The sequence below is a fragment of the Excalfactoria chinensis genome, chromosome 4 (assembly GCF_039878825.1).
Source record: "Excalfactoria chinensis isolate bCotChi1 chromosome 4, bCotChi1.hap2, whole genome shotgun sequence".
Lineage (NCBI taxonomy): Eukaryota > Metazoa > Chordata > Aves > Galliformes > Phasianidae > Excalfactoria > Excalfactoria chinensis.
Window position 1 is genome coordinate 29935095 of NC_092828.1, and position 27848 is coordinate 29962942.

The window sequence follows — 27848 nt, forward strand, 5'->3', positions numbered from 1 at the left end:
CAAAAGTCTTAAATATAGGTTATTATGTAAACACTGTGCACACACTGGGAGTCTGATCCTGGCCTGTTGAAATCAATGGCAAATTTCCCACTACCTGCAGTAGTGCAAGATCAAGCTCCAAGTTAGTACGGTACATACCAGCCTAAGTCATTGAGTGAGCCATGGACTCAGGGCACCAAAAGCTCAAGGTGCCCATTTCAAAACCAGCTGCTTGAGGAATCAGATTCAGTGGTGAAAACCTTCCTGCACATATTGGAGTTTTCTTGATGGAGAGGGTATTCACAACCTTCCAACATCTCTGCTTTCTCTCTCCTTGCAGTGTACCGTCTGCCAGAGGGTAGGCTTTCGTACTTGGTCACGGAATGCCTGTGAAGATACAATGTGGTGGTCTGGCATTAGCAGATTTATGCAAAACTGTGCCCTGTAGGTGAGGCTAGAGAAAAATACCTTATGTACAAAGTTACACCGCCACAACGTATGGGTATAATCCAAAGATGTTTTAACATCTGTAGACTGACATACTGAACAGACTCTTAGGATTTCCTGGACATCCTCAAGTTCTTTAATTCCTCGCAGGCTTACCACCTTTTGGATCAGAAAACACTGCATGGAAATCCGGCACAGGCTCTGTAAATGTTATTGCCACTAGGTCTTAGCAAATAGGGATTAAGAAGAAGTAGTAAATGAGACTTCTCACATAGCAGTGCAGCTAGTAATTTTTGGCTACCAGAAGGCATCTTTCACCTTATCATCCAGTTGTTTAGATCTCAGGAAAATTGATGCCATAACAAAATAATACAGCACATAACAGTTATGAGATCTCAACACATGAGGTACCTTTACTGATGCTAATAAATAGCAGATCATAGCGAGACCTTTCAAGTTCAGCTGGTTTACAGCTATGCACTTACTCTCTCAATAATGGAAAAGGCAACTGCTGTCAGCAGTGTTTCTGGTCACCATCAGAACTGATGATACCCTAGGGACCAGTGTCCTTCACATCAATTAGTTGATTTGTTAAGCCAAAGTAGAAAAGTGGGTAAAAGTGCACATGCAGAGCAAGGTCAGTGATCTTCTCCAAGTCTTTCTGAACCTCGGAGTTGAGGACAGGGAAGAACAGGTTAACAAGAAGCTGGTGTGCATGAGAGTCTGCATTGCACCTGCTTATGTTAGGCTGGAATTTGCCCTCAGTTGTGTTTCTCCCATGGCTGACAACACCGAAAATTCCAGACTGAGCAGCTGGCTGGAAGGACACCTCATGAATTGTATCTATTAGTTCTTACCTGGAAGGAGAGCCAACTCTGTCCATCTGCATACACACTAAGAACGGGTACTGCGAAAACTGCACCGTAGAGATAAAGTCTAATGCTGTTTCGATTTCCAAAGTGGTTTCCACACCAGTTTTTAGAAAGAAGGAATCCACCTCAGCATTACCAGCTACAAACATGGCTATCCTGCAAATAAATTCAGGCACTGCAATTAATTCAAAACACATCAGCAAGGAGATAAATTGCAAACACTTCTGACATCCCTACACTAAATTTTCCCTCAGAAGAGCCTGTTTCAGATAAATGTTTGTAAATTTAGAAGAGACTGGTAGGAACTGGCATTTCTCAAGTGAAGGAGAAAAGAGAACTACCAGTATCCTCCATGCACATAACTGTTCTTTAATTTCAGCTCATCTGAAAGGTCTTTTATATTTACATTTTTCTCATTGGAACTACCAGAGCTGAGGAGCATGAACTTTAGAAAACTGCAGCATCTACTGGGGGGTATCTCACCTGTTCTTGACGTTGGTTTTGGACTCCCTGTACCACAGGCTGAACTCCATCCCTCCTGAGATGTCAATGGCCAGGCCCCCTTGGAAGTCTGCACTTGCCCTCGGCCCAGATTGCAGCTGGAACTCCTGGAGGTGTGAGGAAGCACAGGTATATATCCTGTTACTGGCTGCAGATATTAGTGGTTTCCATCCTGCCTTTTGTACTACTGCCAGCAAACTGCTGGGAATCCAGCTCACATAGAGCCAACTCCCTCAACACAACATCCAGTCGTTCCTTGAACACCCCCATGGTCGGTGACTCCACCACCTCCCTGGGCAGTCCATTCCAGTGCCTGACCACCCTTTCTGAGAAGTAATATTTCCTAATGTCCAGCCTGAATCTCCCCTGCCGCAGCTTGAAGCCATTCCCTCTGGTCCTGTCACTAATGACACAAGAGAAGAGGCCGACCCCCAGCTCACTACATCCTGCCTTCAGGAAGTTATAGAGAGCTATAAGGTTTCCCCTGAGCCTCCTCTTCTCCAGGCTGAACAATCCCAGCTCCTTCAGTCGCTCCTCATAAGGCCTGTGCTCCAGACCCCTCACCAGCTTCGTAGCCCTCCTCTGAACACGTTCCAGGGCCTCAATGTCTTTCTTGCAGTGAGGGGCCCAAAACTGGACACAGTACTCAAGGTGAGGCCTCACCAGTGCTGAGTACAGGAGGACAGTTACCTTTCTGCTCCTGCTGGCGGCACTGTTTGATGCAAGCCAGGATGCCGTTGGCCTTCTTGGCCACCCGGGCACACTGTCAGCTCGTGTTCAGCCGTGCATCAATCAATACCCCCAGGTCCATTTCCTCTACACAATCTTCCAGCCACTCCGCCCCAAGTCTGTAGTGTCACCCGGGGTTGTTGTAGCTAAAGTGCAGGACCCGGCATTTGGTCTTGTTGAACCTCACCCCGTTGGCTTTGGCCCAGCTCTCCAGCCTGTCCAGATCTCTCTGTAGGGCCTCGCTACCCCCAGGCAGATCCACACTCCCAGCCAATTTGGTGTCATCTGCAAACTTACTGAGGGTGCACTCAATGCCCTCATCTAGGTCATCAATAAAGATACTGAAGAGAAAGAACATACAAGGACACTGCTTCCCCTCTGCCAGTTGGTTGTCTTTCCATCCCAGGGTTTATGTGTCCATAGTATTCCCATCACCTACAGGCATTTGCAGGCGTGTGAATACTTAAATTTCCTCCCTCTTTTTGGTGTTCAGGCACCTTAAAAGCCAATTTAGTAGTCACTTGCTGCTGAAGTGGGCTTGATATTGAACACAAGAATGTAGTGGGCTGGCTGTTGCTTACAAATCCATCATGCCTCCAGTGAGCACGGTCATTGCGGGCTCTCATTTCTTACTTTCACGTAGGTAAAAACCATGGCTTGGGAGTATTGTCCTTCCAAAACCAAAGGCTGTTCTTCTACTGATTGGAAGTAGTGAAAGAATACTTTCTAAGTTACTTAAAAATCCTTGTTGGTCTGTCTAGATGTGGCTATAAACACCACGTTATTTTACTTGGCTTTTAATAAGAACTGTATTGGTCCATAGTTGATAATGAGTGAGGTAGGTAACAGAATACATTCTGACAGAGACACACACAGCCAGAGGAGCAGATATTTTAAAATGCATTGTCAAACTGCACCTAAGAATATGAGAGTACAACTGGCTTGCAACACTGCACAACCTGAGTCTTTAAAGGCCTTAAATTCTGCAGACCTTCAGCTAGAGCGAAGTCAAATTTGTCACTGAAACTGGCAATGAATCTAGGGAGCTCTGCTCTTATGTTTTACTAGCTCATCTATTTCCTTATTTAGAGGTCAGCACTGTCCTTTGCCTCGTGTGCAAATCCAGGCCATGCTGATGGGAGGTGTAAATCACAGGGACCTAGCCTTCTCAGGAGCAGTATTTTCCTGTCCCTTCCTATTTTAAGCTTTGTGCGTCATTTACAGTGGAAAATGTCACCTGAAATACTGGAATTGGTAGTTAGTTGCCATTTAAAATGCTGATATACCTTGTTTCAGTAAAAAGTCTCTTTATATTTTGCACTGATAGCACAACTGCATAGAGACTGCTGGAAAAGGCACTTCTCTGGCTATCTTCCACTGGGGTCTGGCTTTTGAATGGTTTCTCTGACCTATTAATAAAGTACTTAATTTCTCTGTGCCTTTGGCAAGTGTGTTGCCTAGGAGAAATATTAGCATTGCTAAACTTAATGCAGGTGACTTTGGAGGCTCAAAAACAACTTTATGAGAGTTGTTTATTTTATAGAGGCCATGATAGCTTTTGGACTGCTATTCTTAGCTGTCAGACCGCACTGTGAGAGCCGGCAATGGCTGTAAAACACTGCCTTGAGTTACATGAGAAAGGACGTTACAGACAGTGGGCAGGAGTGTAAAATCTTGGAAATCACCTCTCCATGAATTGTGCCCACTGGGATTACTGCAGCTGTAAAGTTAAGGAGGAACTTACGTAATAGATTTCATAGCACTGTAAGTATAAATCAGTTTTGGTCTTTGCAAAATTATCCACCCAAACATCAACGGGGGGACAGCATTTTTCCAGTATTTAAAAATCACTTTTCTCAAAAATCATGCTGCCCTGTTGTAATAATGACAAAGTATTACATACATTAAGTTCAGACAATTCAGTGTCTCTGTTTTTAAGCTCAAGTCTTGGCTTCCAAGCCATCCTTTTACTGCTTGGTTTCAACTGCACTGTCCCTGTCTCATGTATGCTTTTTGGCCTGTGCTGAAATCAACACTGTGGCCAGCTGTGGCACACTGAGTTGTGGTATCACAGAGCACGCACTTTTTCACATGCCTACTTTTCATCTCTGATAGAAGACAAATCCACATTTGTCTTGGTTGCACACAGCATGAGTTTGTAAAATGGCTTATATTCTGGTCAAGCATGGCCAGGGTAAGTGGAGGCAGTACTCAACCATCAAGAAGCTAGCTTTACTTTAGCTCTCTTGCACTGTTTTTCCTCAGTTCCAGTATTGTGTCATATACACTTCCAGCCTAGCAGTGTTTTCTGGTTCAGCTGTAGTCATGATTAAAGGATTCACCAGGTAGAAGCATCTCTAAGGAAGCTTAGCAGGGCTATATGTAGCAGTGCAAACACGGTTGACATCGATGCTGTTCTGGAATGTCACTGTCAAATCATACTTAGAAAAACACTTTATGTTTAAAGAGTCACTCAGCCCAAAGCTGTGTTCAGTGGCATTTTAAACAATTTTTGCCTTTTTGGGGCTAGAAGAAAGAACAAGTGCCTTTCTGGTTGTAAATGCTCACCTCTGATTGTGTCCACTGTTTGAATCCTAAGAGACCTAGGCAGCAACCTTGCTAGTGGCAACTGAAGGGAGAAAGCAGGGTGGGATCCTGTCTAATTGCAGTGCTGCCCAGACTCCCAGAGAGTCAGTGGCTGACTGAAAATGATACACTCTGATATTGCTAAAAATGGCATGCAGTCCCAGCAATGATGTGCTCCAGACTTTTATGAGGTTCTCTAAAGATGAGGAGTGGAGAATCTGCTGGCTGGCAGAGCTCTCGGGGTGTTCAGCCAACTGATTCTGCCAGGGTATGTATGGAGCTTGATGCATGCACAGCAGATGGAAATATTTAGTTCTGTAAACACCATGCTTGTACGATCATCTTTCTCATTTCTGCAGTCTGTTTGTTAAACAGGCCATGGTAAAGATTTGCCCCATAATCTGTGTGTGAGATTGCTATTGGAATGAGCCTTAGTCTGACAATCTCTGCATTACCTGGGAAGCTCTCAAGACTTAAGATACACTTGTAAAGAGGCAGAGCTGGGTTCAGGATGAGGAAAGCTGTTATGCGCAGAGCATGTTTATGTGTCATTTTGATCAGAGTGGATTTTCTCTTCATCTGCTTTTGGCATTTTCTTTTGCCAAGAATTAAAGTGGAACCAACCGCCATCTGTCAGGTAATAAGGTCGTCTCTCTGCACTTTGGCATATAAATTATTTTGCCAGTAACAGCTCCAAAGTCAGGCAGTTCTTTGAGTATTCCAGTTCATGGAGTAAAGCTTGAGAGGTTTCTTGAGCCCAGTGTTACAGTTAAATCTACAAGTTCTAAGGTGACACTTGTTTGGAATGAGCAGAAATATCAAACCAAATTCTGGCACTGCACTTTAACATGTCTAGACGCTTAGTCCTCCAATAATATTAGATGTGGTTGGTTATATCTGTATACGAGTCTGTATTTAAGCATAAAAAGAACAGATCACTTGGGGTGACAATTATACAAAAACTGTGTAATTCCTATTTTCGTTCTTGTTTTAGCCTGGCTGTAAGCATATGAAATTTGTACCTCGTAGCAATGTTCTTTGAAGGTGAGTTAGCTGGGAAAGCTTGACTACCAGTGACTCATTAATTCATGACCTGACAGTTATTGCCTCATTGCACGTAAGATGTTTGGACAATTTTTGAAGAGTAAAACTTAGAAAAACAAGAAACTGTTGGAGAGGAGACAACAGCCAATAGTAATATGAGTTTTCTACTCGTATCTTTTTCTCAGTTGGATTTGGTTTTAGTCAGCATTACTGTGTTTTCTAGAATGATATCTGTTCTCACCATTGTCCTAGATAGCTTTTCATCTTGTTTTTCATTTTCCTCTTTCATATTTATAATTTTACTATTGTTTCCAAAACAAGAGCAGCCTACATAGTATTGATCAGATTTATCAACATTGGAAAGGGAAAATAAGATGCTCTGTGTGCAAGACAGCTCTTAAACAGAGCACTTCTGTTTAAGAGACAGAAAAAGAAGCAAAACATGCTATTAGTACCTGTGAGTAGTCTGTCAGGAGGATAAGTCCTTTCACGACGCTAATGGGATCCCCAGTTGCTGAGAGCATTTTAGACATTAAATCACCATAGCCTTGGAAAAACGTGACTGGCCTGAGTTGGACATCAAACAAAATGGCTGACATGCCAGCAAAGGAGTCCAGGTTCTCCTCGCCTTCATCAGGAGTTGCAGCTATTATGGACTCTAGACCTTGAGCTTCAATCACCACCTAAGAAGTAACAGTGGTTCAGAATCAATGAAAACACTGCCTAACAACCATACATGTTTTTTTAATGTCTAAAAGCCTAACTCTAATTAGTTGTAGATTAAAAATAATGAGGTTATGACTTAAAAGAACAAGGTGTAGCAACTAGAAAAATGGAAAATAAAATAATGATCTCACTTTGCCCACAAGTGCAAGCTTACTTTTCTTTCCATCAATTTTCCTTTACAAGTGACCGTTTTGCATACACATTCCATAGACACAGAGATTTTTGGTGCAATTTTTGTTCTGTAGAAGTTTAGGAGGAATATAATATTGAAGGCACTTGCCAACATTTATTAAATGCCAAAATGGAGATATCTCATTGATTCAAAGGAGTTTGAGCTAATCATTCTATTTCTATTTTATGTTTTACCCACAGCACAGGACTTTTACAAACTCTCTAGGCTGTTACTAAGTATATCAGATAAAGAACATAGATTTAACTATACGTGGATACATGGATATATCATATAGGATGGGACACCTGTCTTCAGGTTTAAGGCATACACGCATTATTATCTGGTGCAATTTTTTTTTTCCCTGTAGTGGACTGTTATCTGGCCACTGCAGCAAACATTATAGTCCTAAGCGTTAACTGAATTAATTTAGAAGTTCTAGGAAGAAGCCCATATACGGGCTTATTTTTTAAGTACAGCGTGGCTGTTACCTGTCCAGCATGAAGTTGAGCATTTCTGTCAAAAACATGGATGTTCAAGTTGCTTCTCCTTAAAATGCCGGAGCCCGAATAGAGGATGTCTAGGCTGTACGTGGATGCTATATCAGGACCACCTTAATTAAAAAAGAAAGAAGCTACCTGTGACTAAACTAGTGGATTAATCAGATGCTTGGGAATAAAAGCAGGGTTACGAGGCAGTTTCCTCGTTACATACGTGTAATATAGCCAGAGTAAGCAGAGGAAGATCCTGGCTTGGAGAAGCGCTCATAGTTATGAGCTCGCATGTCCTTCAGAACTTTCCGAACCATTTTGCTGTTGGATTTTGAAACAAACAGACAAACAAATAAAAACATAGACATGAAAATGATACAATAACCAACGTGCTACTCTTCTGTAGAAAAATCGAATCTGAGAAAGCATCTTTCCTACTGGGAAATTCACCCTCTCGTTTTCCCATGAAAGGAAACTAAACTTATGCCTCTAAGTCTCTCCTAACCCAGAACTTCTTCTCAAACTGGAGCTACTCCTGCAGCCATAGATAGAAAGACAAGCAGATGAAGGTCTTTCTTGAAAATTAATATTGTTGAGCAGAAGAAATATTTTGATTATTTTCCTCCTACTACTGTGATATTTAATTTTTTTCTTATTCGTCAGTTCATGAAAATCTAAAGGCAAGAGTCCCACCAGAATTACATTGGGCAGAATTACAATCAACAGGAGAAATTTCCTACAGGTATGCAAGTTAGAGGCCCAATTCCAATTTGAACCTCTGAAAATGTAACTAGATGTTAAATGAATGCCACTGAAATTCTGAAATATCCATTCTAAAAGTGGCACAAAGGTCAAGCATTCTCTTATACTGCCTTTAAATTTTCAGGAGTAACTAATAAAAAACTGTGTTTTTTCATGTGTCCGCAAAGGTGTAAGAAATCAGTGTGTTCATTTAAACAGAATTTAATGTACCTTGAAGGCTTTTCAATCTGAAGTATATCTTGGATTAGGGAGAGCATGTACTTGTTCATCTCCAGAGGCAGTTCACCTATGGAGAGAAGGATGTTTTTCACTTCCATGTAGGATGGGTTACTGTTCAGGATGATAGCAGCTGCTGTGGTTCGCACTGTCTTTTCATGGACTTTACGATTCTGGTGGTATATCCTGTTCATCGTTTTCTTCACCTGGAGAGGAAATAGATGGTTCAGTCAAGTGCTATATGACTGGGCAAAGTAAAGCTTAGAATCTCATTTAGAATATCATCTCAAGCTTTGTCCATAGCTAAGGCTAATATATTAGGATATATTTTCAGCTCTCCATCCTTCATAGTCCTTTTGGAATGCATGAGACATGTTCACAGCTCAGTGACCAAATGGAAAAGTGGATATCTGCTATGCTCTCTCAGTTGCGATTCAAATACAGTCTTCCACATGGATTATGACAGCAGGGCTGTAAATAAATGGGAGTACTAAGATCAAAATACTATGTCAGTAATAAGATCCAGAGAAAGACTTATTCGAGTGTTAAGGAAAGATATATTAACATTAAAAAAAAATCCTGCAGTGTTCACTTTCTTGTTTGCACTTGTGGTGGGCCTACATCCCTGACAAGATTTTGAACCATCTTTGTTACATGGAGAGCCATGTAGTCGAGTGACAAATTGGCCTCTAATATGTGCAATGCCAGGGCAGCACCCTGACAATTCCAGCAGATTTGAAATGGGTTGCAGGGTAGCAAAACACAGGCAGGACTTCTGCTATTTTGAATCGTGTCTCTTACCATTGTGGGCCACAGTTATTTCACTCTTTTCATACATCATCTGTTCTCCCAGGTAATGTGAAAGCATGAGAACAGGGATTACACATGTTCCTATCTGTCTCTAATGTCTCCTGCATGTCACAGAGAAGGCAGCTCCCTTGCAAAGGAAGCTCCAATTTTCCCTGTGGATTTCTTCCCACCAATAATGGTTGCATCTGACTCTGGAACCAAAGGCTAAGTAGCACCGGTAGACTGCAAGCTGGGATTTGGCAAGCAAAAATGCATGGAGTTTTCTGGCTAGAAATGAAGCACATGTAATAACTTCCCAATGGAGAAAAATGTATGGGGTTATCTTTAAAAGTGAGACTGACAAACGTATTCTGTTTAGTTACATTTTCATTGATACAGTCTCTTGCACTTCTTTTCTTGGGCAGTGTATTTCCTTACCTCGTTGGTGAGAAATGAAGGATCATATCTCTGTAAGGCGGTAACAGCAGCATTGCTGGTGTGCCCTTCTTCTGACTCTGCATACTTCAGAAGCACTGGAATTGCTTCTGGAAGGAGCGCATTCTTCAGTGCCAGCAGGTACATCCTCACGTTGTCATCTTTCTTAGGCTTTTCCAGCCTACCTAGAATCAACTTCTTGGCTTCTACAACAGCCTAAAGAAAATAAATAGCATGTTTAAGTGGTAGTCATAACTCCACCTCCTTCTCCCTGAGAAACAGGAGCAACAGGGCTGACAGATTAGGCAGAGAGTAAAAGTTTTGTAAAACAAGGGAAAATTGGGAGTAATCCGTAGGAACTGGAAGGTATTAAAGTAAAAAGCTGGCAGAACAGATGGTTTAAAAAAATTACTCTGTTTACGAAACACATGAATTTATGGTCTTATTTTAAAACAGGGAGGGACATGCTGCCCATCTCTCTCATGCTCTCCCAGTAACATCAGCAGGGTTTGTTCACGTGTGCTGCAGACCAGAATTCAGCCAACAGTGAACAGCAAATATTTACCGGAAGCTTGCAGCCTTCTCTGTCACACAGCTTTCGGATGAGCTCTCCCATGACAATGACAAGAGTTTCTCTGATTTCTTCATTCGCAATATCACCCTTGAACTTTGACTGTTAGGCAAAAGAAACACCGTTAGTCCCACTGTCAAAATATCACGAGCCACATGACAGTCATGTAGTGGGCTGACTGTGGGCATCAGTGCAATACAGAGGCAATGATCACTAACATCCTTGACTCAAGCTAAGTATAGTTGTCATTGCATATAATAACTGAGTGCCCTTTTTCCCTTCAGGTGCATTTAGTGTCTCAAATAGCAGAATTCACTTTGAAGCCTTCTTTTGCTTTGATTTTTAGAAAAGGAATACCAAACAGTGGCAGGACTTTGATAAGGCTTTTCATTTCTAATTGTTCTGCTAACACTCAGAATCATGTTTATTTTCCAAGTAGTAGATGTTGGTAACGTTTTACGAACTAAACAGACTTTCTATCTGGATTTTATAAATCATATCTGTTTCCAGGACACTTGGAGGAAACCCTGGAAGGGGTAATAAAAGGAAAACTGGAAGCAGACCTTTTTCCTTCCCTTCCCCCTTTGACAGGGATGAGGCTCAAAAGTAGTAACTTCACTGTATTTGTTTTGACATTTCACTTACAGTCAGGGTTCTCAGGAGCATTTCACTGGGGTGAGAAGCAAATCCACAGGCATATAGGAATCGCTCCTGCAGGACAGAAGTGCTTGCATCCTTAAAATCAAGAAACTCCAGTATGGCTTCCAGTGATTCTGGCGTCTGAGCGGAGGTTATGGCATCCACTATCTGTGGACTACAAAGATATGGAAATTAGCATACCGTTGTAATGAGCTAGAAAGTACTGAAAGGACTTTGCTGCATGCGGAAAGAAGTTAATGTGCTGACAGGTCTCTTCATTCCAGGTAAGAGACAGAATTTGTTATACTTTGTGGCAAAAATTATGTCCCTGAATGCTTCCATATCAAAATAGCAGATAGACTCCAGAAAGTACCTGTATCCATGGATAAAAATATTTGAATTTATGCAAATACAGGATAAAAATGGAAGAAAAAAAAAAGTGTTTTATTTCAACTGAAACGATTGGCAACTTAAGAAGAAAAGGTTTCTACGCTACCTTCTATGCTTCCTGAGTTACTCACTGGGTTATTATTTCTGTTGTCAACTGCTATAATTTGCTTGAAAGATGCCGAATGTGCAGTGGTACTCAGAAATGATTTTCAGCTCTCAGGTTTAGATGCACACGCTGGTCACACATACACTCCAATCTAAGGACAATATCCAGGCATGAACCACCCCCCTTCTCTGGTATATTTGCTTGTGAAAGAAACCAATGTGAAAGTCAAGAACAAATTAAAATGTTCCAGAACTAGCAACAGGGATGAGAAACTGAAAGCTAAGCTACAAAGCATGTTTACTCAGCACTGTAGTTATACTCTTAGTGGCCAAATAATGTGCTGCATATGTATTTTATTACAAAAATAAGCACAAATTTAAAACAAGCAAACAAACAAACAAAAAAAACCCTCTATTTTCCTGTAGATGGTACTGAGTACTGTTTTTGTAATGTTAGGACATTACCAGTACAACTGAACTTGTTTGCATGCAACTTGCTCTTCTGCAGGTTTAAGTAACTTAAACACTCTGAAAGCTTATTCACAATGACTTACAGGAGTTCTTTATTTTCTGTTTTAATAATCTGAAGTATCTCCTCTTTTGTAGCTTTTCTGATGTTCTGAATGAAGGATAAAAAACTTCTTGCTGCTTCAGCTTTGGAAAGCTTTTCAGGATGCATGTGTTCTTTGATGCTTTTCCAGTGTTCAGAAAGCTGCAAAATAATTCATATTTTATCAGATCTCCCAGTGCAATCAGTTTTGGAACAAAATGTGATTGTTTAGACTGCCGCTGCAATAAGCTGACTATTTTTCCTTTGTAAATGTACTGTGCTTTCTGATCTGTATGATCTTTGTCTTTTGTTACCATTTTCTTTTAAGTCAGATTTTTCTGAAGTAGGAGATGGACAATCCCCATTTTATAAGTTAATCATATTTTGTTACAACACAGTAATTCCTGAAATGATTTGTGTGGAACAGGAGTAAGCATCCTATAAGGAATTTCAATTTCTTATTCGTAAAGCTGCATAAGATACGAAAGGATTTGTGGTAAGTGTACAAAATGGTAGGAAAGAAAATATTAGAATAGGTATCTGCTTTTTCGTATCTTCTTGCTATATTTGTTCCTCATGCTACATAGAATCAGAATCCATAGAGTTGGAAGGTATCTGTATAAGACAAGTAGTCCTACTCTCCTACAGAGAACAGACACATCCACTGCTCGGACAGGTTGCTCAGAGCCCGATCCAGCCTGGCCCTCACTGTCTCCAGGGGCTGAGCTTCTACCACACTTCTGGGCAATCTGTTCTGCTGCCTCACCATCCTCACTGTAAAAGACTTTCCTTTTATCCAACCTTATCTCCCCACTTTTATTTTGAAACTGTTTCCTCTTGTTCTGTCACCACAGACCATGCTAAAGTCTGTCCCCTTCTCTCTTGGAGCTCCATTTTAGGTACTAAAAGGCCACTATCAGGTCATCCTGAAGCCTTCTCTTCTCCACAATGAACAGTTCCATCTCTCTTAAGTCTGTCCTTGTAGGAAAAGTGTTTTGTCCCTTGGATCATTTCTGTGGCCCAACAGGTCCATGTCTCTCCTGTGCTGAAGACTCCACATATGGATGCAGTACTTCAAGTGAGGCCTCACCAGCACAGAGTACAGGGGCAGGATCACCCCCCTCAACCTGCTGGCCATGCTTCTTTTGATGGAGCCCAGGATATAGTTGGCTTTCTGAACAGCAAGGGCACACTGCTGTCTCATGTCCAGCTTGCCATCCACCAATATCCTCAAGTTCTTTTTAGCAGGGTTGGGCTCAATCCTCTCATCCCCCAGCTTGTATTGATAGTGGGTGTTGCCTTGGCCCAAGTGCAAACCTTGCACTTGGATTTGTTGAACCTCATAAGGTTCTCCTGGGCCCACTGCTCAGTCCTGTCTAGATCCCTCTGGACGGCATCCTGTCCCCTGAGTGTCTCAACCACACCACACAGCTTGGTGTTATCTGCAAACTTGCTGAGAGTGCACTTAACCCCAATGTTGATGTCATTTATGAAGTCCTGGCACTGACACCCCTGGAGTCAATGATCTTCATCCAGACACTGAGACATTTTCCACCACTTTCTGGAATCAATCCTGCAGGCAGTTCTTTGTCCATCAGATAGTCTACCCATCAAATTCATATCTTTCAGATTTGGAGAGAAGGATATTCTGAGGTACCATGTGAAAGGCCTTACTGAAGTCCAGATAGATAACATCAGTGGCTCTTCCCTTGTCCATTGATGCAGTGACACCATCATAGAAGGCCACTAGGTTAGTCAAGCATGATTTGCCCTTGGTGGAGCCATGCTGATTCTTCCGTATCACCTCCCTGCTTTCCATGTGCCCTAGCATAGCTTCCAGGAGGATCTGTTCTATGACCTTTACTGGCAAAACATGACACTGACAGGTCAGTAGTTCCCAGAATCATCTTTTACCCTTCTTAAAAGTAGATTTGATGTTGCCTTTTTTCCAGTCCAGGGACTTCATCTGACTGCCATGACTTTTCAAATATTATTAGGAGTGGCTTGGTGAGCAAACCTGATCTTTGCTCACAGCAGGAGGGACATTGCTTCTCCGGTCCCCTCCTTCCAAACCAGTCGTTCAAGGGCTGTGTGATGAGCAGTTATCAGAGAAGACTGAAGAAAAAAAAGGTGTTGAGTACCTCAGCCTTCTCCTTGTCTGTTGTCACCAGTTACGTTTCTGACTCGAATGAGCCAACATGGTGCCAAAGCACCTGAATCTGTCCTTCCAGCTGCACTCCCATAAGATACTGGTGCAGGTACTCTGACCTTTTATCTCTCATTTGCCTGTGCCTCCGTTATCTCAAATTATCAAGAACGTTCCTTGGTGAAAACTCAGCTGTTCTCTGTAGGAGTGTTTACTGCAGTTTTCTTGAGTGGGAAATAACACTAGTGCCCATGTGACCTTTTCTAAAATATTTCCCCTCTTCATGGGTTTTGTGTTAGGCAATAACATTTGAACCTGCCATCAAACAGAAGTATCATTCAGCAGTACAGAGTGCAACTGCCATCAACTGTAACAAACAATAATTAGGCAACAGTGATTGAGACATAAGATATTTCCTGGAGATTAATAACCAGCTGGGAGGGGATCATGTTCTGAGGCACAGATGGATCTGTTAACCTCAACTGGTGATTAGTGCTTAGCACCAAGGTCAGTGTGGCTATTATAAGCTGAAATGGGATAAACATATGGGGCACTTTCTATTCTCTCTGTTGAAGCTGCACCATAACCCAGCAAAATTTCTCTAACTTCATTAATCCTGTATATTTTTTCTGTGCAGAGCTCAGTTCTTTTGACTGCTCTGAGTTGGCTTAGCCCATAGCTCAGGAACATGAGACAGAAGGCCAAGTCTTCTTCTTTTCGGGATTCTCTAACCACTCAACTGCTACAAGGAGCAGCTGCCTTTTGCTGAAGTGACCATGACTTTAGAAATCAACATCCACAGCTGAATTTAACAAGGTGCTTCATTTTTCTGTTGTGAACATCAAGATGTTTGGATTGAATAAGCCAGAGATTTAGGCTCAGATGCACAGACCATGTGCATACATCTACCAAAGCTCAGACAGAAATTGGATTCTCTCTGATCAAATCACAGCAGCTCTGGGCACTCTGGGAAAATCCAAGTCAAGTAGAGATGCTATAAATTGAGAAGACTTGATTTTGACTGTCAGCGTCTTACCAGCCTATGCAAAGTTGCCTTAGGTTAGTTGGGTGCAACCATTGAGACCATAAGGTACACCACAGCTACGTGAGTTGCTAGCAGCATCCCTGCAGTGCTGCATCTAAACTTATCAGCCTGCCTTCTGCAGGATGTGCTCCCTCCAGCAGGGTGTTGTGAAATACATCTGGAGCTGACTGTAAGCAATCGGGACATGTCTTTATTCAATGGGCATGGCATGGAGATGAACATACTGAACAACTGGGTTGGTATTTAGACCTTCATCACACATTACCAGCAAATCTTCTTCCTTCTACTAAAAATAATGTCAAGTACACAAGGGAACACTCCAAATGCAAATGTTGCTCCCCTACATTAATTACTTGAGCAGTGAGAAGCAGCTTCTCACGTCAACTACTGCATGGCTTATCCTGTGGGTCTAAGCACACACAGCCCCAAGCCAAACTTTTCAAAGGTTGTCAACACAAAACAGAACAAAAATAATCTCCATTGCAGAAGGGGCAAGCACCTGTTTCTTGTAGGAACCAAGAGCATAAAGAAATTTTTAGGAGCCATGAACTCTTCTGAAGAGAGCATGCTTTATGATGATGTCTAAATTTAAATCTAGGTCTAAACTTAAATGGAGATGTTGGTATTAATCTCACAGAAGTTAGAACTGCCACCTGTGCAATGTGGATAGTAATGGTTAATTTACTAAATTCATTTAACTAGAAACAAGCCTCCTTATGATTTGAAAATGGTAATGAAAACATAAATCTGCAGGACATGTCATGTCAACATGGCATTAATGTATACTATGATATATAAGTACCAAATGTTATGTTGCTGCTTTGGATACAGAGTTCTGTTTATAGACCCCATCTTTTCATAGCAGTTACTGTAAAATACAGTGAGAAAGCAAGACTTCATTCTCATCGTGCCATTAGGTTTATAGCTCAGTCCTCAGGCAGTGCTCTGGAATTATACCCTCTGTTTATTATCTTGGTCTGGAAATTATCTCTATAATCATTATGACAAACAGGGTTCCAAGTGACAAACTGGACAACACAAACCCTGATGGGCAGAATCTGGGGAAGAGCACCTGTCCCTGCTCTGTTTAAGACCCCATGGTGTTCCCTACTCAGAACTGCTTCAGCACGCATGCAGCATCATTTACTATTTCATTTTCACCAATCTATTTTTTAATCTTCTCTACAGCTCTGCAAGCTTTAGACAAGATAAACTATTGCAGTACAATTTTACCCCCAAATAGCTAGTTCCAATATAGTAAGGTTTTTGTTCTCACAAGGAATCAAGGATCAACATTTTATGTGCTGGACAGAAGCCTTATCTTGCATACCAAAAATTGTCAGTCTTTAATTCAGTACTCCCATTCACTTCTAAACTCATCAAAACCATTTGCTTACAATCACTGTAGCAATTTCTGTTAGCGTTTATGATTCATAATTTATGTATTTCAGCAAAACAAAAGATGATGCATTAAAAGTAGGTTCTTGAAGTACAAAGCTTTTAGTAGATTTAAATGTTTAGGCGTGAAAAAATTGGGAGTTTAGTTTGGTTGCTTTTTTGTTTCATTTTGTTTTTTTCCATGGTGATAGAGATGAGAAGAGTATTGAGCTGGCCAAGAACACTACAGCCCCAATATATATATATTTTAAATATATAAAGCACCTACAAAGTCCTTTAAATAAAAGACTTCCTTCAGGGTCAAGCAGTTAAAATAGGCAGATATATTCCCTGCCTAAGGAATGGCTGGCTGCCTTCAATTTCTAGGAGCAGAGAGTTACCTATAAACACTGATCACCCATCTTTGTAGTCATTTCTCACCTCATTAACCAGTGGAAATAAGTTTCTGCCAACTCAGGTCTGGCAAAGATGAAATAAAACAGAAGAATGTTGCATTTCCTAGTAGTGAGAGAAACACTGCACTTAATCTTTGAAAGACATCAAAAAGGCTATTTTAAGAGGTAGTTATTAAAACACTGTGGTGGAGCGCCATTGCATCACTACAGCGCTTCCTGCCCTGGGTACCTCTTCCAGTGGACTAGTTGGACAGAAACTGATATTTCCCTCTTGTCCTGCTCAACTAACCATCTTGACTTCCTACAAGTCTTGTATTTACTTACTGAAGGACACTTCTTGCATTCGGATTTGACTGTCTCTGCTACTAGAGGCATGGAAACATAACTGGAGTCCAAAGCCTTGATAACACCAGCAGCTTGTTTCCCAGCAATCAGTCCAGGGCCAGCTTCTACTGATTGCAGTTCCAGTCTCTGCCTGTGCATCCATACATTGAAAACACCATTAGAACTTAAACATTTTGAAGAAATGCAGAAATCTTACATAGAAGAAATGAACAAGCACAAGTCTTCACAAACCAAAAATACAGGACAGTTTTCAGATTCACTTTAAAATGATCAAACTGTGGATAGTCCCTGTCTTTTTTAAGGTAACAGAAATATCTAATACTGGTAGGATTCTTGCTAAAGGTACGTGCCATAAAATACCTGAACAACAAACTTTCTGAAGCATGGATCTATGGTGTCTGGAAAGCCATGCACATTAATGAAACGTTTCATATATTTGTTTGCAACAAGATCTGAAAAGCGGGGTTTTGATTTCTTTTTCTTCTTTGTGTGTTTGTTTTTAATAGCGTAATACGAAGGAGGTGCTTGAACAATTCCTCTGATATGACTAGCTCCGAACATTCAGTGTTTTAGAATCCAGGGTCAGACACAGATCTAGCTTTCACTACTGCTTCCTTTCTATGCAGACTTTTTTTTCCTATCCTTATGAACTTTCGCATAATAGAAATGAAGATCCATCTAAAGTATTTCTTAGCAATGAGAGGATGCAGAAACAGAAACTGCACAGAAGTAATGTGTTTTTAAAAATGTTTTGGCCAGTTTCAGCTGCTTCAATTCATTTCTTATGGGTGCCATTATTTGCTACCTGCAGTATGGGAGAGCCTTTAATCAAAGTTGGGCTAGGTGCTGTAAGAATACAAAAGAGATCTAAATTCTACCCAGAGAGTTCAGAGCATTAGATCTTAAAGCTGTGAGACAAACATATGTAATCTGACTTGAACCACAAATCCTGTTACCATCAGTGACAGTCAAATTTCCCAACTTACTTTGAAACTATTTTGGCACCTGTTTTTCGTCGGGAATTCAGAAGGAAAACATAATTCTCTTCTGCCTTGATGGATTTAATGAAACTGTCTTCCAGCACATAAATCGTGGCAGATGTGGCTTTTGTGCTGACATCTAAAATCTGAAAGTGATTAAAAAGTAAACCAGAAGGAAGGCTGGTAAATAAACAGCAAACTAGGAGAAGATCTCACAGTTCCAAATCACAGCGAAGTACATGATGAAATATAGCAAGATGAACTAAGTGCACGCAGGTTGATGGCATCTCAAGGTCATACTGCAAACAAGGAACTGCCAGGTTTTCACAAACTCCCTCTACTACAAGAAGCCACTCACTTTGTCACCATGTGTTTCAAATTCAATATGAGAAATAAAAAAGGTGGAGGGTAGGAAGCTGTGAAACAGGCAGTAGCTGGGGAAATGCTGGGTAATGCCTTTAGTTGATCATATACTACAAAAAAGATCAGAAGCTTTTCCAGGAAAATCAGTTATCAGTGAGATTGCCATATTCACATCCAGGGAGCAAAACTCGTAGCTTTGCTTGATGTGTTTGTAAACTATTTGAAGTCATTGTGGCAAGCATGAAAATCAGGCATTCTATCACTGTGTTAAGCTAGTTTATAATCAGAGTATATGCTATATTTAGATTTCTCTGAGCTGAGGAGGGTTAGGTTCTGACACAGAGAATCCCAATGTCCTCTGCATGTGTTCAGCCTGTACTCAGTAGTAACCACTTCAGAAAGGCAGCTACTAGTAAGGAGGGATCACTGAGGCCATAGTAGGACTTCAGGTGCCTGGACAGCACATCTACGCTACATCTGGGATTACTCTCATGCGTGCACAGCAGGAGTCCACTCAGGAGCCAGTGTTTTGGCCAGCATTTTTGTGTAAGCTGAATGCTGTGAGGTAGCGGCTGTGAAAGAGGTTACAATAATCACTGTTTGTCCAAAAATCATGTGAACACGTTTGCTAGACTTAATACCAGCTGGGGTGGTTTAAGTAAGAGAAACACTTCCCTTTCTCCATGTGGGTATTATATATGAAACTTGTTCTAGGAGTAGCCCAAACGAACATGTAGAATTTGTTTTCTGTAATGCCAAGGAAGGCCCTTTGAAAATATGGGTAATAGCTAATAAGGATATATTTAAAATAGGCAGAATGGATTTTATCTTATTAAAGAAATTGTACCTGGTTGTGGCTGGTAAATCCTGTTTTTTCTATTTCACAGGAGTCCAGAGCTTTTATTTTAGTCACTTGATCTTGCCGCACCTGGTAAGTAACATTGCATTTCCCAGATATGTCCACCTTGGGGGGAGAAAAAAAGAGTTAGATTAGGATGATTTCCTGAGTTTATCTTTTGGGCTCCAGAACTCCATCCAAAAATGAACAATTTTCTCCACTGATGGCATTTCATACATGAGGTGTTGTGCTGTTTGGGTCTGACTTCTCACTACTCTATGTAGTGTAGGTTGGATGGTTGTGGCTAAACCACTGCAAACTTTGTGTAGATACTTGGTTCAATTTAAAATTAACTTATCCACTGAATTGAGCTTAGAAATCGACTGAAAGTTTAAGTTGGTTTCTGTCCACATTCTGCTAAATTGATAAAAATACTTAAAATCAAAAGGATTTAATCAATTCCTTAAGCTACTTGCAGTGACCTGGCTTGCATCACCAGATTGTCTTTTCATCTCCAACCTCAAATACAGTCAGAGAGCTGGTTTCTACCACACTTCATTCCTTCTGAAGCCAGTTGGAGCCTCAGCGCTGCCTTTTAGATCAGAGTGGGCTCTGTCTGTTTCCCTGATGATTATCTTGCCAGATATAGCACCATACCTCACGAACACTACCAGAGTGCATCTGCAGCTGGAAAAGGCTAGCCAGACCTCTCTTCAGATTTTGAGTAAAACCAGGTTCATTTTCATATGAGTAGAAGTTCTGGACCTGTAGGAACAAAAAACAAGTATGTAACAAGTGCAGTTAAATGCGAAATTAAAATTCCGAACCCTTTCCATTTAAAAAAGCAACACCTTCACTTCTTCCAATTGGGAAGCTGAATTTGGACCTCTGGTTCTTAGTTAAGCAGAGGTTACAGAACCTCGTGATAAAAGTACAAAGATTTTTTAAGGCTTCAGCTGTACCTAAATACAGGTTCAGTGCTGTGAACATCTTTCACGCCATTTAGGTGAGAAACTGGAACTAAGGTAGAAAATGTTACCTAGCTTTAAAAGTTACTCATTTTTTCTACATTGAGCTGAGATAATTCCTTCTCACCCACACATAATATCTGCTGCACTTTAATCACAGGTTGCAGAAAAACAGAATGAATCATAGATAAATCACAGAATCACTTAAATGACGTGTCAAACACATCACAACCTTTGAACTTCAGGGATCAACTGTTGTGCTTGAGCCACCCCTTTGGCAAGGAAAGACTTTGCACCTCCACTTTGCATTCAAGGTGCTTTAAAAGTGCACTTTTTCAGGTACTGTAAGTCAAGTCAGCATGTTATCTCAGGGCAACCCTGGAAAGTGAAATCACTGTGCCAGGAATGAAAGTATCACAGCACAGAAAAATCATAAACTGAGTGTACAGTCCCTGTTACTGAGAAAAATTCCAAGTTTTTAATGCCATATCTCAGTCTTAGCAAATGAACTGCTTCTACTCATGTATTTGCAATGCTCTGAGAGCAGATGTATTATAACTGTGTTCTTCAGACACCTCAGCCCTCCTTCAGGGATAGGTACAGTTGGGAGCCAGTGCTATCCTGTTTCTTTTTCTGTTGTGTAAAACTGATGACAAGGCTGAGTCTGAAAGTTACTGAGTAGACTGGATAGCAGCTGCAATGCAGTAGGCTGAGCTGGTGGCCAGAGTATGTACTCAGTGCCTATTTACAGCAAGAGGTAAAGATCCTGTCAGGATAGAGTGTCACGGCCCTCACTGTGCTCCGCAGAAGCAAAAAGGGAGCATCAACCTTCATCCTTCCTGCTTTCTCACTGCCCCTCTACTGATGTCCCACTGACTCAGGCTGCTGAGGGGAGAGCAGGACTGTTGGCTTAATGCTCCTGGCCACAAGCAACAGGAGGGTGGAGGAGCATAGGGGGCTGGCAAGAGGAGCTATTGCTCAAACCTTGATTCTCTCTGCCCTGAATGCAAGGAGACAAGGGAATAGTTCCACAGGAAAAAAATGTGGAGATGCATGATTCTCCTTCTGAACAAGGCTGGAATGCTGAGAATTGCAATTGAACATGGGCACTCCTACAGGGAGGTATCGCCTCAGTGCTCTTCCAGGGCTGGCTGTAAAACTCAGGCACCAGCTGAAGTGCACTTGCACACACTATTTTCCTTCTGATTTTTGGAGTGGGTTTCCCAGCGGAGAGACGATATGAGTGGTTGTTGTTTTCAGAATCGGGCTCACTGATTTGGGAACGTTGAAATTGCAGATGACAATGAAGTCAGTAAGCAAGCCAGAGAGGTGGGTAAAGCAGTCAGGCAAAGATATATGATCAGGGTTTAAAGAAATTAACACCACTCCTCATAGACTTGGTACTACCTCCCCCATTACGTACTGTATTACCAATTCTGTCTCCATGACTTGGATAAAATCCTGGCCTCGATGAAGTCAATAATGAAAAACCTGCATGACTGTGCATATATCTGTGTATGTACCCATAAATCTGTGGCCAAGATGCCATTTACTTACACACAGTGCTCTCAGTGCATAAGAGGCTTAGGCTTTAAGGGCCCCTTGTGCAGGTGAATTATAGTATGTTTCAAATTACTCTATTTTGTACAGAAAGATGGGACAGGGTGACATGTCAAGATCACTGAGAGGATAGTAAGTCATTACATTCTGAAAGTCTGTAACAAAAGATTTGCCCCAGGTGCCCAGAGTGATTGCATATGAACTTTGAAAGACAAGGTCTTACTTTTCCACGGCCTAACTCAAGCACCATGGGCCTCTGTAGAGCTTGCAGGTATTCTTTCCCGATGATTGTCTCTGTGCTCTTTCCTTTGAAGATGCTTTTATCAGATGGACGTTCATTCACATTTTCTACTTGGACATTTCTTAACTAGCAAAGTAAAAGCAGAGAAAATTAATGTAGAGAACACACTAGTATTGGCCTAGGATAGGGTGAATAAACCAAATCACTTCAAACCTAAACAGTAAAACCAGTCTATACTTAGCAAACATAATGATTTGTAGCTAGATCTGAAGATTTCAGCGTATTGCCCCTCACGTAGGTGCTTGTACAAAAGTTGTTTGAAGTTAAAGAAACTTTCTGAAGCAATTTCAAAACACAGGAGACAGTCTGAAGTTCTGGCTAAGGAAGCTACATACATTCTTGTGAAGTCTTACTCTACAAGAAGCAGCTAAATGGAGAAGCTGCTTTTAGTTGATGAGAACATGGGAGAATCAAAGATTTAGCTCACCTTCTGCAAACAAGTTCTTCAAGATTAGATTAACAATTAGATGGTAAAGGCAGGAAAGGTTAGGCATGCTCTAAGATACGTAATGGCATTAATTACCATAACTTTGATCAGCTGGTCATCATCATTTTCAGGATTTCTCCACAAGAGGTTGACATCTACACCAGCAGAAAACCGGTAGCCTGCACTTTTCTGCAGGGATGCTTTAGCCCGATCAACATAGACTTCAGCAGTGTAAGCAAATTTATATAATCTATCATTACTTAAGCTTGGTCCAGTCGTGTGCCCTGTTTGAAAAGGAAAACAAAATTGTTTTAGAAATGACTAATACATCATGACATCTGAATTCCCTCTAATAAACAACCCTTAGAAAAGTTTAAAATGTAATTGCCCACAAAAGACCATAGGGGATCTCGATCCCTTTGCTAACAGAGATCATCCCAACAGAACAGTTGTTTTTTCTTAAATTGACACTCGTTTTATGTATACAAGACAAAAACATCCACAGAATCCTTTGGTTTAGCTCCATACTTACAGAAGTAAAAGAGAATCAGGCTCTTCTCTTTGGCAATGTTATCATAAGAAATGAATGCAAAATTACTTGTAAATCAAAATGTCTTAATTACTCATGCAATTTGTGTGCTTACAATTGGAAATGTACTGAAATCACTTGTTGGAGCCGATAGAAATTGTTCTCTGCACCTCTAGAACATTTAATGGGAATCTTTCAGTTGACAGGTTTGCCCAGGGATGATGTAAATGTAGTGAAGACATGGAGAAAATATAGTATTTAGATACAGTAATTAAGACCTTTTTCTTCAAAATAAATTATTATTATTATTTAAAATAAATTATTATGCCTGTAGCTGTGATTCTGCTGCTTATTGATGTATTTCAAGGGATATAAAAAGCCAAAACCTGGCATAAATGCAAGTTGTATACCTACTGTATGTCTGGATTAGCAACGAACTGGAGAAGCTGTTAGCTTCAGGGATTCAGTTTCAGTGCTGTTAGCGTAAATGAAGTCTGCAGCATACGAATGTCTTATTTTTCTTTTCTTCTGTAAAATTACTTATAGTATCATACTATGATACTATGATACTTTGAAAATTACTTATAGTGCCCTGTGTCTACATCCCTTCTTATCTTATTTTCTCTCACACAAAGCTCTGTGAGGAACGTGTAGCACTACAACTTCAGATTCTAGGCATAGGCATTAAGACCGTGTCCCAAGAATGTGGCTGAGGAAAATCAGTTTCTTCTTCAACACCCTTCAAATATTGTGTTAAATAGGGTACAATAGGGCCTTTTCACTGCTTTCAGGGGCTTCCTCCTCTGCTGTGGATGGCTACAAAGGTCTCTTCCACACAAGACAAACTGATGAACTCAGTTTGTAGAGAGAAGGGAATGGAGGAAGAGCTGGCTGTACACAAAGTGCTGTTACATCCACAAAGTAAACACACATACAGTGACCTTAGGTGCTATCTGTAAATGTCGCAGAACTAGCCTCTTGCACCTGAGTGCTGCATCGCTGCAACCAGCAAGGGTTTCTTTATGGTATTCAGTAGGTATAAAGCAGAAACAAAAGCTTTACAACACAATTAATCAAAGAAAAGCCAAGTGTTGTCCGCAGGGAGCTGCATCTCTGTCTTATGAGAAGTATAAGAAAAGGAAAAAAAAAAACAACCCAAATCCTTAAGCATGCTGTAACATAATCAATGTGTTCAAAGTCCCTTGCAGAGAATCAGCAGGCTATCTTGATTTGTGTCATGGTCCTCAGTGTTTTATCTCACTCTGCTAAATAAGTTTCAAATCACTGTGTCAGTAAAAAGGAAAACCAAAGTATTTTCTTATTCCACTGTCAGAATTTAAGTCCCTGGCAAGTAGATAGTGCAGGTCCATCATGGCTGGACGGACACATTCTGCAGTGCTCAGAGTCTAAAAAGCATTTTTCCTATGGTTTTGCTCTCTTTTTTGCCCCATTCCTACTGACGTCATAGCAGTATGTCAAGGTTAGCTTTGAAGAACCTGCCTGTGAGGAAAAGAGCAACTTCTCTGAGGCTGATCTGTAAGCTGCATAAATTGACAAAGACACACAGACCCAAACTGGCTGAGGATTTATGCCAGCCAGAGATGTGGCACTGTTAGTTTGGTAATCCCAAGGGAAACAGCCCGTATGTGTGTGGGACCTCAAAGCTAAGGCTACTGATTTTGTAGGGAGGCTACAACATTAAGGTTGGCGTGAATCTCTGTTGCATTTTTGGGCGGTCTGCTTTAAAGAGAAAAAGAGGGGTACAAACCTTCTTTCAGGATGCTGTGCCATTTCCTAGCCTCCTCCCTTCACCCTTTGCCCTTACTCCTCATCACCTCCCTTATCACCTCCAAAACCACATTGCCTTTGGGAGCAGAGGGTGCTCAGGGTATGCGCAGGGGATGGCAGCGCCTTTCAGGAACAACCCTGTTTCCTTGCAGCAGCTCTGAGCAGGCTGCTTCCTGCTTTGAAATGTCCTTCACGGGCAGCAGAAATGGCAACACTGGTGATTTAGTATTGACTGAGGTTGACAAGTGCAACCCCCTAGGTGCTTTCTAAAGGCAGAGGATGACACAGTCTTATCTAAGCATAAAAGGTGGGGGAAAAACACATCCAAGAAAATTGATCCGGGTGCTGAGAGACATAAGTCTAATTAGTTATAGTGGGTGTTTGTGCTTTTCTCCCTCTCATTTTTCAATTAAAGCTAACTTTCACATATCCTTTTCCTTCTCCCACAGTTCAACCCACTGATCCTTTATTTTTTTTCTTTTTGACACTGTTCTGCCTTCTTCCTCTATTTCAGCAATTGCTTGTCCCTGTCTGTAATACGCTGCTCCCTCCTGAAGGAAAGAGCTGAGCAAAGGACACAGGAGGGCAGTTTCTTGCAAGTGTCACAGAAAAAATGAATAATTGTAAAGTGTTTCTGGGAGGTAGAACAATACCAGGTAGAACAATACCAGGTTCTGAAAGCTTTCACCATTCCATATGCAGACAATGCTCAGGGACCCTGGGCAGAAAGTGCATTCAGTTGCAAGACCAGCTTCACTGATGGCAAAGCATGAGCCAGTGGCAGATCGTGGCAAGAGAAGAAGCAGAGATGAGGCAGTATTGAAGGCAACCCTGAGGAGTCAGCAGTTATCCCGGTGGAAATGTGGATGCCAGAAGCGACAACTGGATAGAGTCATCATTTGGAGAGGCAAGGAGTAAAATTGTGCCCAAGGGACAGAGATGCACTGTCACTGCCTGGAACTGGTATTTAAAATAGCAATACTAAATACACATGCTACCTTTCACGAGAAAATCACTGATACTATTTAAGAAGAAATATCGCTACAGCTTTCTGATGTAAATCTTAAAAGACTAAACATCCATACTTCCTTCAGAGGCTTTTCCCCTTTCTATTCAACGCAGGGCTGTGATCCTTGAAGCCCTTACAGCCATTTGCATTTCGGCTGATGGCAAACATCTCACTGCTGGAGGAGGGAGGAGGAGCGGACATAAAGGCTGTCTTGGGGTCAGAAGTGCATGCTTTCAAGGTGGAGTGCATAACACATAGTTTGACTGGTAATGTTAAGTGTCTGTCAGTAAGGGTAACATGCCAATTCTATAATTAAATCATGATACTGTATAATACAGAAGGTTACACTGCATGAGTAGAGACAGCTGTCAAGTCCTGTGCCGTTTATTAATACATACGGCATGCACAGCATGTGTGTCTCTAACTACTAGCTGGCTCTACCTTCATAAATTATATTTGCCACTGTTTCTGATATTGGATAGCTTCAAAAAGCAAACGCCACCCGTTTATTTGAAAACTGGAACTGCAGTAGGAAAGTTTCATGTGTGCTGATCTAGCTTTAGCATTTCTAAAAGGCTGATGCACAAAAAGGCAAAAACATTCTATCCTAATCTGAGCTCTGTCACAGAGGCACTAAGTGGCCTTCAGGCAAGTAATTCAGCTCTGCACAAGAGATAGACGAGACCTTGCAGAGCTGAATGGAGGACAAACTAGTGAGCAAATGCTTGCTCACTGCACAGGGGATGTAAGGTGATAAACAGAACTTCACATCGGTAAGTTTTGATTAGTTGATGTTACAAGAAGCTGGGAAGAGCAGGCACCAGAAGTGTGGCACATCAGTACCAGGCCATTACTGTCACTTGACAGTTTAGTGTGAGTTTTCTACTGCAAGAAGAACCACCTACAAACTTTTTTGTTTTATAATTCCTGTCATAAAAGGGTATGGAGGCAGGCAGGAAGGTTGCTGCTCCATGCTTTCCCAGACACGGTGCCTGATAGGAGTACTTCTCCCACCTTTTTAAGAGTTTAACTTGCAGCTGAGTGCTCTCCTCCTCTCCTCTCCCTGTGAAGGACATTCTCATTCAATTGAAAGAACAGACATTAGCTAATGCAGTAAGATTGCTGCTCCTGTCAAACTGTCCACAAAGGGCCACCACCAAATGGCCCTTTTCCTCCTTCAGTACACTGGTGCTACTGGAACAGGCAGTCTACAGATTTCATGCCCTTGACCTTTATGCAGGACACCTGAGTAAAGGCCTGCTCCACGAGCCTGTGCAAACACCCAGGTTTCCGTGACTTATTGCAGACCAAGCTCCCAACTAAATTAACGGGATGTTTGCTACTGACTTCAGTGGTAGCTGAGTCAACTGCTTAGAAATGAAACCTGGACAGCTCAGAGCAGTTCCTGGCTCTGGTCCACTGGAGCACTTCTGTCTGTCTAACTTAACAGTCCCCCTCCAGCTGGTGCCCCACAGCACATCTTGACTAAGCAAGGTCAAGATCCACAGTTTCCTGGCTTGCACCGCTGCCCGTGCACACCTGAAGACATCACCTCTTCCCTCCCTTGTGTTCACATGAATGCTACCAGCACCTAAACCTTTGTAATTAACAAAGGTGTTTGGCAGTACTCAAGTACGGCTGAGTAAAGATGTTCATGCATCTGTAGAAAGACAGTTACGCCTTGGCTGACCTACCTTTAACCGAGGCTGAATACGTGGAAATGATGCAAAGGAACAGCACGGTAAGAACAATCAT

At 41.5% G+C, this 27848-nt stretch overlaps 1 protein-coding gene across 1 annotated transcript; it reads right to left on the reverse strand.

Moving 5' to 3' along the window:
• On the reverse strand, positions 1 to 27848 carry MTTP (microsomal triglyceride transfer protein). The gene is made up of 18 exons (XM_072334533.1): positions 27788 to 27848; positions 22864 to 23051; positions 22263 to 22406; positions 20169 to 20276; positions 19521 to 19637; positions 18317 to 18456; positions 17310 to 17460; positions 12006 to 12163; positions 10963 to 11131; positions 10312 to 10419; positions 9750 to 9962; positions 8517 to 8728; positions 7768 to 7865; positions 7545 to 7666; positions 6614 to 6841; positions 1782 to 1906; positions 1284 to 1454; positions 1 to 366 (listed from the first exon to the last, which is right to left on the reverse strand). The coding sequence occupies exons 1-18, from the start codon at positions 27846 to 27848 to the stop codon at positions 198 to 200; spliced, it is 2682 nt and encodes an 893-aa protein (XP_072190634.1). The 3' UTR covers positions 1 to 197.

Excerpts from the sequence above, each read along its gene's own strand:
- MTTP (XM_072334533.1), bottom strand. The coding sequence starts at position 27,848 with ATGATTGTTCTTACCGTGCTGTTCCTTTGCATCATTTCCACGTATTCA. Across the intron at positions 6,842-7,544 it reads CTCAACTTCATGCTGGACAG|GTGGTGATTGAAGCTCAAGG; the intron begins GTAACAGCCACG and ends GTTACTTCTTAG. Across the intron at positions 367-1,283 it reads AGAGTTGGCTCTCCTTCCAG|GCATTCCGTGACCAAGTACG; the intron begins GTAAGAACTAAT and ends GTATCTTCACAG.